Below are 18,828 nucleotides of genomic sequence, written 5' to 3'. Positions count from 1 at the left end.
TATCCCTGCACTTTACCTGCATTAGAGTTACCTAATACAATACTATATTCTCTAGGTGCTTAACAATATCATTGTAATGTTTACTGTGTGCAGAAGGCAAACTCAATGCCTACTGTAGGCTGTTAAAGACTCTACCTCCTATCAGTGTTGGGTCATATACCCTTGATCTCATCCAGTCAGAAGAACAGAGTTCATTAGTCGCCAGTCACTTTTGTTATCGCTCTCCAAGCACGTTTATCCAACAAAGGGGAAAGACTTATCAGCACCACAACTCAGTGTCTGCACACTTAGATGCCTTTCTTGGGTGGTCTTCCTTTTATTTGACTGTGCATTTCCTTGATGGAGTCATGTTTACCTTACACACTGGAAAACGTGTCATAAATTTCTTAGAAGCTCCTATTTAGAAGTTAAGTTATTTTAGAATTTCATGAGGTTTATGTGCCTGAAGCATTGCTTAGCTTGCTTCATCTCGTCTCTTAGAGTATTTTGCATTTTAAGTATCCAGGCTATTTGCATTCTTGAATTTCCTTTTGTTTAGAGAAGCTACATTGATCTCCCTTAAACCAGAGATCACTCTGCTGTTAGGCTTTTCAGGGGTGACATATTATAAATTGCTGAGAATTGATACAGGTAGGTAGACTGGTGATGCTTAAAATTACTTTGTGTGTGTGGTTTGTTTCTGTTTGAGCTGTGATGGACTGGTATTTTTCCAGGATTGTTTCCTGTCTTATATTCCTTGCTTGATGGTATAGGATCAGGCTCCTCAACCCAGCAAGTATTGAAAATGGATGAATGCATGGTTATAACCTCAGCCCAGATATTTTTAGAACTTCAGTCACATTATTGTATTGAACTTTTCCTGATTTTTTATTCATTCGGACAGGGATTTCACAGCAAGACTATTATTTTTCCCACTAGTACTTAAATTTACGTTGAACTATTTTAATTATACCAGTTTATATAATGTACCAGGGCAAGGCTGCATTGGTGCAGCAGTTAGCATTGTCACCTCACAGCAAGGGGTACTCTAGTTTGATTCTTGGCTGGAGTGCCTTCTGTGCGGAGTCTGCATGTCTTCCCTGTGGTTGAGTGAGTTTTAAAGACATGCAGGTAGGTGCATGTTTGTGCATGTCCCTTCTGTGAAGGTTGGTTGCCGGGCTGGCAACTCAACATCATAAAAACTCCCCTGGCAGTCAGTCTGCAGACCGGTGATCCACTGTGGCGACCCCTAATGGGAGAAGCTGAAAGACATTGCTTTTACAAGGGCAAGGAAACATTGCCAGTACATGTGTACAACTGTCATGAATAATTTTAATTTGTGCACATATGTACAAATTATATTGCAGCACTTTTCCCTTTAGTTTACTCACAGAAACTGTGTTCCCTGTCTTTATCCTGGGAAATATCTAAGTTTCAATGGTTAAACTGATTAAAACTGGGATATGTGTTGTTTGCCATAGTTTACTGTATTCAAGAATGCGAAGGTTATTTGTCAGACTCATTTTGCATGCCCTTTGTGTAGATGTGCACCTCAGTCCCACTGTAACTGACAGATAAGCTGAACCTGCTTGTGTTTTCACACCTTTGTGAAATTGTTTTTTTTTCTAATTTTGTTACTGTAGTGATTGTTCTGAATCATTTACATAGTTTCTTTGTGTTGTTTCATATTTCTTTTTCTGTTTTAAAGAACAAGAGCAAGCAGTTCCAGATATCCAGTACTGTGCCTGGGGAGCCAGTAGTTTGATTGCTTCAGATAAATCAAAGCTGTTTCAGTACTTAATTCCCAGTGTCAGTTTACTATTATTAGGCATTTGATTATTTTCTCCAGCTCAGTTGATTGGTCCCCCTCATTTGTGTGTGTGTGTGGGGTGCTGATATATCACTGGTACAGTATCATTTTGGATTTCAGAAGAGCTAATCTTTATGTAGACCCTAAATTCCATGGTTAGTGGAGGGTGGCAGTCATGTATTGATATCAACACAGCATGTTTCTTTGCACTTGATTTAGTTGCATGTTACTCCTCCACTTTACCTTTCTGTCCTGCTTTTTGTGCTTGGCTTTTTGTTAAGTACTTTGTCAGCAAATAATTTTCATCTTCTTCTTTGGATACATAAGGTAGCTATAAACCATTAAAGCCTGGGTCTACTTTACATTACTGAAAAGCCAGAAACCTGAAGATGGAAATGCTCATGACCACAACAACGAAACTTAGAATACCAAACCGCATCTGTTTTCCCAAGGCAAGGAAACACTTGCCCAAAACTACAGTACAACACACCACACTATCTAAACCCACCTAGGTGGGGGACTGTGCCTCCCCCCAAACTAAATATACCAACTCCGCTATCGCACTACAGTGGGGAAAGGGCATTATTCCCCACAGTGAGCAAGTGGGTCCTTGCCCTGTGAAAACAGGCACAATTTGGTATTCTAAGTTTCATTATTGTGGTCTTGAGCATTTCGTCTTCAGGTTTCTGTTTTTTCAGTAATGTAAAGTAGACCATAAAGCCTGTTCCTACTGGATGGCTAGCTGAATTCCAGGTTGATAGCTGTTCCAAGTTGCTGGTATTAAAGACCAAAGCCATACGTCTGCAATATCAGACAGGTTAATCAGTTTAGTATTATTTGTATGTAGAAATATAACAAGACATTCCACATGCAGTCAATATGCACTGAGAATTTAGAGTGACGTGTTATGTCTATGACAGGTTTTTACTAGTATATTAATATCCTCTAAGAAATTTGCTTCTTTTATTTTTAAGCAGTTATTTCCTTAATACTTTTTTTTTACTAGAAAGTGTGGTGTCTTCAATAAGCAGCATATGCAGCGATTACTTCTGAATGGCTAATGCCATAAACCTCAGCTTGTGGCAAGTATAAGCATTACAATGTCTGCTAACGGTAAATAACTAAAACTGCAATTCTTGGGAGGTCTGCTGTTGAGCCAGTAGAAAAGTAAACTTTCTTTGTTAATGCTGTGAAAAGCAATAATGAGCAAGAGGTTAAGTCAAAATATGTTACAGAAAACTTAAAGCAGGATATATTTTGTTTGATTTTTAAAGACTGACACAGGACTCCTTTGGAATGAAAGGCATCATAATGCAAATGATCCTTTGTGAAGTGTGAGTATGCATTTGACGACCAAACTCTCTACGAGTGAGTCTAGTATAAATGTGATTGAGAATGAGGGAGCCAAGCGCACAATCTGATAGCTCTGATACAAGTAACTGACCAAAGGTTTTATATAAAAAGATGGGATTGTTTTGAAAACTGATGCAAACCGTATCAGTAAAATTGAAAGTATTTCAACCGTAGTTTGAATGAGAGTAATTTGACAAGATCCGTTTGTAGAACTACCTTGACATTATTAAAAAAGGGGTAATTTAATAAAAGTGAGCATTCTCAAGAAAACAGATAATGCCAGTTGACTGACTGCATCATAATTTCCAGCACAAACCACAAAAACGCCAATGCTATACAAAAAAAGAAAATGATCATAAAACCAAAGCAGTTTAATTGGGAAACAAAATGATAAATAGTATAATACAAACAAGTGGTAAACATAACTGATTGCTTTCGTCTTATTCCACATTCTGCTAGACTTTGTTGGAGTTAATTAATCCATAGGGTAACTGATGTTTAAATACCCAGAACTCACCAATAATAACCAGCATTTAGCTGACATTTAAATTTAATTTAAATAAACCATGGTGTAAGAAGGAGAAATGAAAATGTAATTTAAAGAGAGAGGCTTCACCCACATGACATATTCCCCTGAAAAATCAAATTATATATTTAAGTGTAAGTAGTGTATTTAACATTTTATATTTATAGCAACGTTTATTATAACATTTTTTATCTTTATTAAATTTATTATTTAAAGTTACCCTATGGATCAGTTAACTCTGACGAAGTCTAGTAGAACGTGGAATACGACAAAAGCACTCAGTTACATTTACCAATTGTTTGTATTATACTATTTAATATTTCATTTGTTTCACAATTAAAGTGCTTTGGTTTTACAGTCGTTTTCTTTTTTGTGCATCATAATTTCCACCCAGAATGGTGAGTGGGTAGAGATTTATGTAATTCAGAAGAGTGATTCTGATCATATTCTGCCCATGGTGAGACCCTGTCCATGAGCATGTGTAGCTGTACTGAAGTACATCTGTAGGAAGAAGTAGGTTAAAGATCACAGGAAGGAGAAAACAGTACTGTTTGAATATGAGACAGAATTTTATTTGCAGACAAGAATGAAGAGTAAAACAAGGTCAGTGGGTTAAGGACCTTATTTAAGAAGGCTTCAATAAGAACTCACCGTATTCTCTTCTTGCTCAGATTATAATTCATATATACTATGATAGAGGGTGCCTTTTCAGAAATGTCAGTGAGACTTTGAAACAGACCTAGCAGAATTGGAGGACAAAATGTTGGAAGTAAAATTTCAAAAGAGTCTGTAATGTTGGAAGTAAAATTTCAAGAGTCTGTATAGACATAATTACCTTTGTAAATACTGACTCGGCTGTCAGATTTCCTTCAGAGGCATGCGTCTTTTTTAAGGGTAGTCAAATATTGTACAGAGAACAGCCTGTGTATTGTAGTCGTTGTTACTTTGATTAGTGGCTGACTAAAGCAGTTCCAGAAGGTCACGTGGTACTTAATAGCTGATAACAATAAGGCTAAAGGGTCCTGGTTCTTAACTGCTTGCTTCTTTTGGGATACTGTCTAAACTCTAAAATACTTAAAGTGAGAATGTTTTATTAATTTGAGCCTTGTGTGGCATTTGTTTGTTTGAAAATTGGCATGTGGAATGCCTAAAGCATTTTTCAGCTTTTTTTTTTCTTATTTTCATCTTGAATATAATGAAGTTCAAATAGTGTACATTTACATAGTTGCTAAATTAATAGAGTGATTAATATTAAAACAGTTTGTAAATGTGTTAATAAACTGAGAAAATGTAACAATGGCATTTTACTTGTAGAGCTCCAAGTCATTTATTCTTTGTGTACAATAATAGAAATGGGTCTAACTTATAATAAGCATGGTTAAACTAAGTTATTAACCTTCTGGCTCATAATGAGTGAGGGAACTTGGTAAATTTGTAGATTTTTGCCCTCACCATTCTTTCTGTTTTGTACGACAGATGATGACATTGTTAATGTTTATCAGAGTTTTGAGGCAGTACTAGGAACAGATGCTCAATGAATTTTACAGCTTAAATGTAGCATACCATTCTTTTATGTATTTTCTTCTATGTAGTGCAAATTGAAAATATAAAAGAAAAGCATTAAACAAGAATGAGAGAAAATATCCATAAAATTCTAAAAGCATTGTGCTCAATGTGAGATGCAGCAACATTAATGCTTATTCACAAAGCAGCATTACATTAGAGTGACTCGAGTCACAATGAGAGCAAGTCTTTTAAAGTCTAGTCCTGTGTATTTCTGTGAATGCAGTTAGTAAATTAAGTAATTATGGGAAGTATTGTAATAAAAACTGAATCAACCCCTTATATACATTTTAAGGTTTATTGGAATAACTTCAATTATTTAAGAATTCACAAAACCCTACCTTTTTTGTGTAAATTCAGTAATTGTGTGATCACTTAATTTTTGTAATGCTTTATATATTTATTTCAGAAATAAAATTAACAGCATTAACTAAAAATTTCAGAAGCTGGCAGTTCAATGTAGTTTAATGATTATATGCTTTTAAATATTTAAAATTAAGACTACTATTTAACACTCAGAAATCCATCCTAAATGTATCCTTCACTGAATGTTAAACTAAACATGAAAAACCTTGGATAAGCAACATTTGTTAGTAGTAAGATACTGTTGGTTGACAGGACTTGCAGTGGGGAAAAAAGGCTACAGATATGTATTTTAAAGAGTGTGTTAAAAATCTTGAAAATGTCTCACAGTAGAAACAGATATAGAGTGTGCGAGTTTCAAACAGAATGGCAAAGTAATTGCTTTGTCAACTTGTGCATTTTTATGTCAGAAATTAGAATATAATATCAGAATTTTTATGAGACTGTTTGTATATGTTTGAGTACATATGCACACTCGTATTTGCATATATTTCATTAACTAGAAATGTCATTCGAAGGGCTAGTTGAACAGTAGCAGTTTAAAAAAAGGAGTAGAGATGTTTAAAATTGTCAGCTATGAGAAAAGGTATGACCTCAGAGAAGAAATGTGAAGCTGCAGAGTTTTATAAAATGTTAAAGCTAAGGGAACACCAGTTATACCTCCATCTTCATCTGAATTATTCTGATTGCGTGTGTCTTGGGTGCATAACTGAATGTGGATTTAGCATCTAATGGGTAAAAATACTTTTCAAGTGACGTACTTTCATTAAAAAAAATAATCATGTATATGTCTGTGTGTGTGTTTTTTCCCCAGGGTGCTTGATCTTTGTCGGAATGTTAAGGAGAGACTACTACGAGAATGCAAAGAGCGAGGGGTCCAGTTTCCTCCTCTTTCCACATGCAGGTGAGATAAAAGTGCTACATATCTTTTCATACTTTGAGTCTTGAGGAAATAGCTCTTGGAACTTTTATTTCCGTATCTCTGTCCTACATCCTACCTTGTTCAGCAATATTAAAGTGTAGTTAATTGTCTTCATGCCAGCATCCCTTATTGGGGGAGGCAGGGCTTAGCTGTTGGTGGTTTGACCTTTCTCCCTGACCTAAGAGGAAGCAAAGACATTGAAAAGTAACTGTGCATTCCTCTTGCTCTTGTGGAGATTACAGGGGGACTAGATTATTCTTCTGGCATTTATTTCCCCTGAACCTACCAGGCACTCATGTATAACAAGATTGATTTGAGCATTTAACCTCTATAAAAGTCAATGAATTGACTGACAAAAGACTTTGGAAGGAGGGCAAGTTAGTATGCTTGTCCCAGAACAAGGGCATTTATTATTACATGGGTATATATAGCTGTTTCAGCAAGGAAACTAAAAATACAAAATAATTTTTATGTTTGTATTTGTTGGCCATAGTGGACAAAACAAACAGAGCTGCAGTTGTTTTTGTTAGCGAATAAAAGTAGAATGTTAGTTCTGTTTGTTATCATGCAAGTAACCAGTTCAGTTTTTAGGCTTTCTTTTGTCTTTTCTGTAAGTGGTTGGTTTGCATTCCCTGGGCATAGCTATATCTGGTCTTACATCAGTGGTAAATATTCTCTGAATTAATTTCCAGGACTCCAGCTCATTAGCTCATGGGGATCTGGGATAGCTAATGTAAAAGTTCATTAAGATATTGTGCAGGAGGATAAAACTAATGACAGCTGCCACTGGGGGCAAATTTCCTCAGTAGGGCCTTAATCTTTTTGTGCATTATGCTTTCCTAGTAAGCAGATTCATGCAACTGACAGAATTATTGGAGACCGCCTGTTTTCCATGTAGGGAAAATGGTGATATCAGGACAGAAAAAAATATATTTTTTTCCAGTTACACTTTGATATGAGCACTTTCAAAAATTGAAGTTTTACATAGAACTCTGCCCTTCAAACCAACTTGTGTGATTTACCAGTGCATATGCATAAGGTCACGAGGGTGCCCCAGTCTGTATATTTCAGCCTCAGTTCTACAAGAAAGAGGTATACTGAAAGCAGAACCATTTTCAGATATTACTAGTACTTGTTAAGGGAGTTAAAAGATTTGTACAAACACATATTTTCTGAAAAATGGATATCTGCATCTGCAGTGTCTGGCATTACTTAGTGAGTGTGATCGTCACAGATTTTTCACAAGGCTGCACATTTTAGAAGGAGCAAAGCATAATGTTATGACAAAATAAGGAATGTTTGAGCCATCTGTCATTGGACAGATGTTCCTTATGGCGCACAGAAAGGTTGTGATTTCTATGTTGTACCCCAGAGACTATGAATCGGTGGTTTCACTTGAAACTCCTATAGGTGATTCTTTTTATCCCTTAATGCTTGTTAGCATGCCATATCTGTGGGCAGGGCTTAAGAGGAGGGTGGATGCCACATGGAATACTCTGTCCTTGGATTAGGTAGTCTTTTACAGTGCATATAGGTTCATAGGTAGGTACTAGGCTATCGGCCCTGGAGCCTGTACAAGCCCAGCCAAAAAGGTACCCTGGCTTTTGCCACCCAAGAAGATTATTTTCCTGTGCCACTGTCGAGCAGAGCCACAGAGGTGATCCCCGGGGTAAATTTCCTATTTTCCATCCAATCATCAAGATTTTTCTTGAAGAGTGCTAATGAGGAGCTTTGTTTGATATAGATAGGTAGTTTATTCCAGAGTATGGGAAGTCTCTGGGACAGGAATCTATCCCTCCGGCATGTTCTGTTTACTGTGGTGACAACGTTTAGGTCCCTAGAGCGTGTAGCTCGGAGGGATTGGGATTTCTTTAAGTGGAGCATGTCCAACAGCTCTAGGTTTGACATAGCTTTGTATGTTAGGCAGAGATCACCTCTTGAGTAGGCGATATGCGACGGAGTCAAGCTGGAGTTTTTTGAGACGGTCTGCGTAGGGCATCTGTTTGAGGCTGGTAATCCTCTTTGTGAGGTATTTCTGTGGCCTTTCCAGTTGTTGTAGATGTCTTGTGAGGTACATACCAGAAGGGGCTTTGTACTCTATAATGGGTCTAATGAGTAATGAGTAGAGGGGAGCAATGACCTCTTTTTTTCTGGATGAGAAACCTTTTGTGATGAGGTGTGCCAGGTAGAAGGATTTCCTGACTACTGTGGCAATGTGATTATCAAAGGAGAGACTACTGTCCACCTGTGTCCCAAGGTCTCTTATCACACTTTCGGTGTTAAGTATACTACCGCCTATGTTGTAGTTCATGGGTACAGAGTTTTTACCAAAGGGGATGACAATGCACTTTCTGGCATTGAGCTTGAAGCCATGGCTTTAACACCAGGCATCTGTCTCAGTGAGGCCCTTTTGTAGGATGTCCACATCGTTAAGAGTTTCAATTATGGCTCCTAGTTTGCAGTCATCTGCGAACTTCATTAGCCAAAGACGTTCTGTGTTAGCCTGTACTTCAGAGAAGTAGATACCAAACAGGAGAGGACCCAGGACTGAACCCTGTGGTACTCCACTTGTCACTGGTGTGAAGTCAGATTTGGAGTCTGCTACTTTCACAGTGTGGGTTCTGTCAGTGAACCAGTTGGCAACCCATCTTGTGACATAGGGATTTATACCTAGTTTAGTGAGTTTATCTATAATTCCAGAGTGGGGGATGGTGTTGAAAGCCTTGGCGAGATCTAGATAGGCTGTGTGAACCACCTTACCCTTGTCTATGGCTTTGGTGACTGCTTCAAAGAAGTCTAACAGGTTTAGGAGACATGATCTGCCTATTACAAACCCAAACTGGGTGGGGTCCAGAGTTTGGAGATTACCAATGTCTTTGTTTATAAGTTCCATGATGATACGTTCCATGGCCTTGCAGACCAGGCTCGTCATGCTAATGGGGCGGTCGTTCCCAGGTTCCGTGGTGGCTCCCCCTTGTGGAGTGGGATAACTGTCGCTGTGTGCCATTCAGCAGGCACAAAGCCTGAGGTGAGGCTATGATTGAACATGGTACTTAGGTGGGGTGCCAGTTCGTTCTGTAGTCCGTGTAGAACGCACCTTGGGATGTTGTCTGGTCCCATGCATGCTGTGTTCCTGGCTTTGGAGAATGTGGTTTTTACCTGTGCAGCCGTGATTACAGGAACTTTGCATTCTTCCGGTATAGAGATGGGCTCTTTAGGGGGTGAGAGGGGGTAAAGTTAACACTGAACCTATCTGCCAGGATGTTGTCAATATCAGTTGGGTCTGTATATTTAGTGCCATTGTGCTGTAACTCGGAGCAGATCTGAGTGTTCCCATTGAGATTCTTGACATAGCTATAGAATGCTTTGTGGTTGTCTTTAGAATCAGTGGCGATTTTGTTTTCGTAACTAGCTTTGGAGAATTTTATTAGGGATTTACAGCTTCTTACTGAGGCTGACCAAGGAGCTCCTCCACTCATGGGATTTTACTCTCTTTTGCAGCAGTTTATTCCTTCTGTTGCACAGTTTGTTTATGGCAGGGGACCACCAGATTGGCTTCCTTTTTTTGGAGGATATCGTCTAGGTTCTGTTTGGGATAGCACGATCCATGCACTCATGTAAGTGCTTATAAAGTGTAATTGTGTAGGATTCAGTAGTCGTAACTGTATTGTCCATCTGCATGGGTGTCATGAAGTTCACCACTTTTGTCTTAAGATGCATGAAGCTGGCTTTGGAGAAATTTTTTGCCATGGTTTCCTTAGTGAGGGGTGGGGGCAGGATGTGGATTTCTAGGGTAATTAGCTTATGGTCGGATCGGACCAATGAGGCGTTGACTTCAGGTGTGGAACACCGGTCACTCATGTTGGTAATGACTAGATCTAGGATATTGTTGCCCCTGGTGGGGGTCTGGATAAGTTGATCCAGGGCATTGGAGTTTATGAATTCCAGAAAGCGTTGAGCGAAGGAGTTGGTACATGAGTAGTTTTCCCAGTTAATGGTGGGGTAGTTGAAATCGCCCATTAGGGTGTTTGGTTCAACCCTAATATTTTCCAGGACATCAAGAAAAGAGGAGTGGGAATCCTGGGGCATGGTGGGGGATCTGTAGCAAGCTACAATTTGGATTGCAGTTTTACCCAGAGTTAGTTGCACTTGAATAAACTCGGCTGCATTATGCTGAGCAACTAGCCTGGAGGTGTGGTTATCCTTAATGAATATGGACACACCTCCACCTTTGGTGTTTCGGTCCAGGTTACATGGCCAAAAAGTGTGGTATGAGTTATAGCCTGGTAGTGCAGGGGTACTCTCTGGAACCTTGAGCCAGGTCTCAGCCACTGCATAGATATCAATGTTCTCCATTTTAAGGAGTGCCTTGAGTGAGTGTATTTTGAGATTTAGACTTCTAGCATTGAGTAGCATCAGCCTCAGTTTTTGCTTGCCTTGTTCCTGTTACGGTGGTGAATTTGTCATTTGAACCTTGCCTTAAAAAGGCACTATAGGGGTGGCAAGAACCTTAGCCAGTGTCCGGAATCCCAGGGGTGACAGATGCAGGCCATCTCTGGCAAAACATCTTGGTCTGTCGCCCATGTCATCCCAGGCAGATAGATACTGGATCCCTTTAGAATAGCAACAGAAGCGTAGCCAATTGTTGAAGTCAGTAATTTTGTCCTTGTACTGCGGCATCATTCTGGGTGATGGCAGAATGCTACTCAGGGATAGGGGCATACCTGCCTGGGCTAGAAGATCATTGAGCTTTTCCATGTCTCTTTTCATGTAGTCCAGGGATGTACGTCTGAGGTCATTCATACCAACATGGACAGTGACAGAGTCATATTTGTACTTGTTGAGTGACCTGAGTGCCTGGGTTATGTGGCAGATCCTGCCACCTGACAGGTAGCTGACAGTAACCTTGTCCTTGTTTAGCCTGGTAAGTGGGACATCAGTGTGCCTGACTATAGAGTCACCTATGACTAGTGTGTTGGGTACGTTGTTTTGCCTTATTGGCTGTGGTTGAGTGGCACACTGAGTCTGCGGGCTGTGTGTCATTTTGGTTGTGTTGGGGGATGGAGGTTGCTTGCATTTCTGCTTTGGAGGTCTCTGTTGCTTGAGCAGATTATTATTGATGGCCTCCGCGAATGTTTTTGTGTTTTTGTGTGTGGAATTTGGTGGTGTAGATTTACTGAGACTGTGTGATGAGTGCAGTGTGGTGCAAGTGTTACCTTCTCCTCTTGACTGTCAAGTTCAGTCTTGATTGGAATGAGCTTTGCCTCCAGTTTGGCTAGATAACTGCATCTCTCACACGTTGTAGTGTTGGGTGGTAGGAGGAGAGGATTGTCTGTGTACATAAGGCAATTTCTACATTGCCCCAAGATGCCCAGATTTATCAGATAGACAGGAGAGAACACTGGGATCTGACCCTTGGACATGCCTGAATAAAAAACTATTTTCCTCTAGATAAGTGAGGAAAGTGAGCACAAGAGCTATTTTTCTCTAAGCAAGTGAGGAAAGTAAGTACCAAAACTGTTTTCCTCTAGGTAATGAGGAAGGATGAGTGCTGTAGTAATTAGTAGGTTGTTTAGTGCTTACAAGTTCTAAACAAGTGCTGATCATGAATAAGAAAATTCAAGTGCTAAAACTAAGAATCTGTATCTGGACTAAACTAGTTACAAGAAAGAGGGGAAACAAGTGCAAATGTGGGCTTTTAAATCAGAAAATTGAGAGATATGGAAAAACTGGCCAAACGGCCAATAACTACAATTTCTGGGCCAGAACCACTCCTTATGTGGTATATAGGTTTCCTAGTGCTTACCACTCCCACTGATAAGCTAGAAGGCTTCCCTCCAACACAGAAAGTTTGGTGGGGGGGGGGGGGGCTTGGGGGGCTCAGAAGCTTACTTACAGTCCTGGGTACAGCAAATCTGAATCTGGACTACACTAGTTACAGGAAAGGTATATATATATATATATATAATTTTTTATTATAAATATACAGAAAAGTAGCTAAAACAGCAGTAAAAACAATTCAAATGCAGTTCAAGCTAGCAGACTTGAGTATGTAGCAATGTTAGACCAAAATGTTATAGTATTTTCACATGGCTAACTGCAAATGATGCAGACAGGAATTGGTCTTCAGTAATACAGATGCTAACTGACTCTTGGTGTATGTTTCATGAGTGTCATGGAGAGGAGAGGAAGTCCTGCCTTTTGTAGTCTTAATCCACTTCCATGCTAGTTTTTGGTGCTGTCTTGGAAAAAACATGGTACGACCCACTGCTTTTGGAAGATTGATATTCCCTGGGGACATTATGTTTGCCAGATACCCACCAGCCTCCTTCATAGTAGCAAGATTTATTTTCAAGTCGGAAACACAGCAGTTTCAATTTAGAAGAAAAATAAATGAAGTGTAATGATTTGAGAAACCAAAAACAATAAGCCTGCATGTTGAAGGAGAAACAAATAGTGGTGGCCATCGCCAGTTAAACTACCAAAAGACCAGGGGTTTATTTACACCTTATCTTCGATTCAAAAGTACTTGGAGATTCTTGGACCTCTGCATGAGAAAACAGCAAGCCGGACACTGAGATACCTGGATATGCAGGTGATGAATGAGTAGTAGATGACAAAGATGTCTCCGTCCCTATCTGTAGACCTTTGATGGCATTCCATTTGAAGTACTGCATGCATTTCAGAAGACCTGTCTGTTGGGAGGATGTAGAAGGGATGGACATAATTCAAAGCAGGGCAACAAAAGCAGTATGTGATGTGCATTCAGAGAAACTGAACAATTGTCTAAGTCAACATAGTACATATACCTTTGAATAAGAAACAACAAATATTTTAAGTACTTCTCAGTGTAACCAACATAATCTTAAGAAGGTACCGCCTATTGGAAAATGAAGATTGTAATTTAGCTTTGCTTACTCATAAATGTAGACTGCTGTTATTTGTGAACTGCACATTGTTTTGTAACTTTATGGTGTAACACGGGCTGAGCCTTTAACTGGTCATTGTTTAATCAGTATTCTACCCCAGGAAACAAATTTAAATAAATAATTGGGAGAACAAAAGTAGGCTATTGCAAGACGAGAGGGTAGATACTTCACTGAAAATCAAAGGATGCATTTTTCATAGAGAATGATAGATGATGCTTAGGGTAGCTTTCCAAAGAATGTAATGTGCTCAGGAGCAATGATAGAATCATGGCTGGATAAGACAAACGTAAGAGAGCAAAAAAAAGCTTTTGCTTAAGTATGATCTACAGCTTGTGCAATATGTAGGGAAATGGGCAGACCAGATGTCCTGTGTTCTGTGGCTGTGTTGAAGAGATGTATTTGTTTTTATATGTAACAGAGATGATTTAGTCATAAAGGAGGTTGCCTGGCAGGTAATTGTAGCCGCAGCTGTGAGAGGAGGCACCAAAGACTCAAAGACCAACTGATACTGAGAAATATCTTGTTTAAGAAGGCAGTATGGATTTCAGCTGTCATGATTTAACTTCATCAGATGAATCAAGTTTATCTTTATACATTTTAGTGCACTTTGCAGCTTGTGTCACTCTTACTAGTCTTACACCTAGGCCACAAAATACATAGCTGTATGGTACATATTACCTCCACCCCATCCTTTATAGGCCTCTCAAGTGAAGCCAAAGCTCTGTTAGTGCCAGAAAGCTCAATTCATCTTTAATTGACACACAAGTATATAGGTTAAGTTACATTCATGAGCGCTGAGGACCAGATATGGGTGGAAGAGTCGTGGTACACAGCTGAGGAGATATACAGTTCAAAATGTGCAGTATACACAACTGTTAAACTGAAGCAACTGTGAATCATACACAGGGATGCACACTATATGAAGAGCACCAGATAGCAGTTATGACAGTGGACCAGGGATAAAAAGCACATTGTACTTGATAAAAATGGGCAACAGCATTTTGAGGACAGTGGCAACGTCATCTTTGGCAAGGGTTTGACTGGCTGTGCCTGTCAATTGAAGGAGCAGACCTGTAGTAGAAGTCTCCACTGACAACTAGACAGGGATAGACAAAAACTGACAGGATCTTGTCACAAGATACTCAAGTGTCTCACAGGACCTAGTGTACCCACCAGTAGATGTATTGTTAGTCTCGAACAGGAGTGGTGGTGCAGGTGGCCCATTAGTAGGACTTAGAAGGGGAGATGTTTTCAAAATGAACGAGTGATGTATAAGAGCACTAGGACAGCATCATGCAGACAAGAGTTCATTGAGAAAAGCAAGTAAACTCTGTGATATGATCACCAGTACTATGAATTAATGGCCAGTATGCTGTATATCTGTCTTTGTGGTCGTGCTATGTGGACCAAGGGTACAGCAGCAAGCAGACCTATGTCAGCCGTGTGACACAGACAAATAACTGGTGTCAGAGCCATGGACTAAAATGCCAAGAAATGCATAATAGTATCCTTTGGGAAGTCATCCATCCCTGGTAACTATCATATTGACAACACACACCCTAGACTTGACCAGATAGTCAAGGACTCAGGGACACACACAGCAGTATAGCTTTTGATCATCGCGTTTCTACAGTGGTGATGAAATCATTGTATGTTTCGCAACTTATAAACAAAGGTATGGCATCCAAGTTCAAGGAAGTCATTGTTCCCCTGTATTCGGCATTCATCAGACCTATCACTGAGTACAATGCACCCTTTGGTATGTACCTAACCAGGCATATCCAACAACTGGAACATCGACAGAAGTTCCTCACTAAAAGAATACAGAGCATAAGTAATGTCCTATGCAGACTGCCTCAAGGCCCTTTCCCTGTATTCTGTCTCCTACCGGCTTTTGAGGGGAGATCAATGCCTGGCATACAGGGCATTGTCAGACCCCACTCTGATGGACCTTCTGCACATCCACAAAACAAACAGTAGAAGAATTGCCCATTCTGAAGACTTAAACCTTACCTGTGATATAAATAGGACCTACTGGAGAGATAGACATGTATCCCAGAAAATATCCCGTCTATGGAACAGGCTCCCCATCTATGTGAAGCAGAGTTCCTCCCTAAGCCAATTCAGGTGCAACTTGGACAGTTGGATGGGAAATCGGAAAATCATCCCTGGTTTGGCACCTGTGCCTCTAATGCAATGGTTCATCTCCCAGGCCCATGCTTGCACTTATCAAGGGTATCAAAACTTGTCAGAGATTTGGGATGCTTAGCTAGGCTTAAAAAGGCCCGTGTGGTCATTAGCCTAGTAAACACCTATGAACCTATGATGGTGGTGGTATCCTTTGTGGTGAGTGAACTATCGTACATGTCACAGATCAGTGACTCGTGAAATGAAAGGCCCAGCTGTAAACATGTAGTATTGCATTTACTGTAGTCCACAAGATGTGCATTGTAACTGTGAAACAGTGCAGGGCACTGTTATTAAACTGGTAAATCTGATATCTGGGACCCTTTGCAGTTACAGTGGATAGCTGTTGGCATTTCCTGATGTTCTTCATGTTTCACTGATGCAGTCATCACCTGTGGGTTATACCCTGCTATGGTAGCTCTCGGCTGGCCTGAGTACCAGGGTTAGTGTTTTTCTGCGTCAGCTGTTGTTGCTTGTTGACTGACATCAGGTAGTCAGTGCTATAAAGCAAGGCAGTCGACGCCGTTACATCAATCTTTCTTGCCAGTTCTGGAGCCTAGTGTTCAGGGATTCTCTCTGTCTCTCTCTCTCTCTCTGTCTTCATGTCGGAGGAAGAGGAGTCTTATTTTGCCTCACCCATATAGCCTGCTTTAGAAGATGTTGCATTTGCAGCCTTGAAGTTTCTTTATTCTTCTCCCAACAAGGCTGATTCCATGTACAAGTCCCCAGAAGAGTGGAATGATACTGGTTAAGAATCTCCAGATAGACTTCTTTGTGAACCCTTAAGTCCAGTGTAGGACTCTGAGACCACAGCATCTTTCCACTTAATCACGCTCACAAAGAGTACATGGTTTTGGACAGGGTAGGCAAGATGGTGTGTAGCTCTGATGCATTGTGGCTTTTATCCATCTATTGTCTGTCTCACACCTCAAGGTTCCATTTTTTTTTTTTTGTTCAGATAATTTTATTGAAATAATTTTTTTACAAACAATAGTTAATGGATTTTGTAAGTCAAATATTTAAGTTAAGTAACTATTTACAAATGTACATAGGCCTCAAGTCAGTTGTATATAAGAGGTACAAATCATTATTGCATATATAGACGCTTTACATTATTAAACAAACAGTTGGACAAATAAATGATGATTTCTTGCAACTTCTCTTCTTATATAGGTTAATTTGTGACCATCTTAAGTGTCTAAATTAGGGAGAGAACTTTTTCCCAAGGATTGTTGGTCCATTTCCTAGGAAAGATTCTCATTTCCTTAACTTTGATTTCTAACAAAGATACCTCTTTCAATAGAGTTAGAAAATCTTCAAAAGTTGGACTGATAGTTGAGTTCCATTTCCTTGCGATACATTTTTTTGATACTGCCATTATAGTCCAAAGAATATATATAGCAGTGGCTTCATATATATTCAGGAGAATTAATAATTTTGACAAAATAAAAGAATCAGTATAAATGGCTTGCAAAAATTCACCAATAGCTTCCCAAAATTTCTTTATATAAAAACATTCATAATAATATAAGACCAATCTGCATTACATTTTAATGAACACCTCCAACATAATGTTTCATTCATGTCATTAAATTTAGCTATTTTACTTGGAGTGTAAAAGGCTCTGTGAAGGAGCTTCCATGCAAAGATTTTCCAACATTGTATATTTGAGGTTAACTTTATAGAATATATCTTTTCTGGTCTCATTTGATAACAATAATGTATGATCTTTAGTGATGAAATTCCAAAATTTCTGATTAGCTTTTGTTTTATAGTTGATGATAATTTTATATCAGTTTGAAATTAAATTTGTCCAGTTAAAGTCTCCATATATTATTCCATATAAATGAAATATAAATATGGGCATGGAACTAAATGAGGAATTATCTATTGTTCTACATAAATCTTTTGCATAAGCTATTAGTGTATTGAGAGCTAGCCAGTCAGTGCTTGATAAATTAAATGTGTTAATTAATTGATTCATATCTGAGACTATTAGATTTTCCATACATTGACACCAACATATGAAGTTGTTTCTCTTCCATTAGTTAAGGGTATCTGTAGGAATGTTGTTGAAAAAGTTTTTTGTAGTTTTAAATGGAGTTAATAACTGGAACCATAATTTGATTTCAACGTTACTATTTACAAAACTCTGAAATGTATTGTAAATGTAATTTATATAATTTAGAATAGTAGGTTTGGTACAGTTGGATTGCAAGTTAACAAAAATAAAGCACCAGAGCTTATTTTTCTGATCATTTAGTTGTATATTTTTTGCTAATTTACATTCCTCTTGGAAAATGACAGTATGTAATGATCTGAAGTAGTTAACTTCATTTGGTCTGCAACCTGTGGGTATTGGATCCGTCCTCTGATCCGAGCCGGCAGCTTTACCTAGCTAAAAGATCCGAGCTCCTAGCTCCTCCCCTACCCATAATCCCCTGCTACATATCCCCCATCCTCAGATCTAGTTTGCCGTGGCTTATAGCAGCTTTTAGAGACGAGCTCTTAGGCATGGGTGAGAAATTATTAGTTTTAGAAAAACCTTTTAAAATCGTTTTTTCTAAATTTTCTTTGGTGTGTGTGTGTATTGTTTAGCCCCCTTTATCGACTAGTATATTTAGCGCCACACTCAGTGCATTATTTGCCTGGGGGTGGCCCATTTATCCACCAGCTGCCAGGTTTGTGCGGCTTTCAACCCCTGGGCTATCAGGGATAGGAGGAACAAGCTAATCCTGGCAGGTTTGTTGCCCCCAGATTCTTCTTCCTCCTCTCCCTCTAAGGCACCGGTCGCGGCTGCGGCTTCCGTGCCTTCCAATCCCCCTCCCTTGTTGGGGACTCAAACTCCCTCTGCTTCTCAAGGTGAGGGGGACTCTTCTTCCTCTTCTAAAGAAAAAAGGAGAGATAAGGACCGGCACAGGCATAAAAGGCGGGATGAGTTTCATCCCTCTGCCCTGCCAGTGAAGGTAGCTAGTCCCGCTAAGAGGTCCTCTGGTTCTCCTCATTCACGGCTCCGTTTTCCTTGCTTTTCCCCGGAGCCGGAAGAGGAGTACCAGTCTCCCTCGAGGTCCTCGAGGTGGCCCTCCAGGCCTGCCTCTACGACCTCCTCCAGATCCACCAGAAGCTTGACCGACGCTGATTTGGACCGGATGATGCGTCGTTTCCTGCAGGCTCAAATGCAGATGGGGGTGCTCCA

The 18,828-nt window shown here is 39.6% G+C and overlaps 1 protein-coding gene across 1 annotated transcript in view; it reads left to right on the top strand.

The window, feature by feature from the left end:
* Positions 1-18,828, top strand: part of AGPS (alkylglycerone phosphate synthase) — a 1,624,661-nt gene that overhangs the window by 1,261,752 nt on the left and 344,081 nt on the right. Inside the window, exon 17 of the mRNA XM_044075311.1 lies at positions 6,409-6,498. Coding sequence (XP_043931246.1) covers positions 6,409-6,498 — 90 coding nt within the window. The remainder of the gene's footprint in view (positions 1-6,408; positions 6,499-18,828) is intronic.

Source organism: Protopterus annectens, chromosome 6.part0 (assembly GCF_019279795.1).
Source record: "Protopterus annectens isolate FY-2018-M chromosome 6.part0, PAN1.0, whole genome shotgun sequence".
NCBI classification, from domain to species: Eukaryota; Metazoa; Chordata; order Ceratodontiformes; family Protopteridae; genus Protopterus; species Protopterus annectens.
Note: the sequence above shows the minus strand (reverse complement) of the source record. Positions and strands in the feature narration are given on the sequence as shown.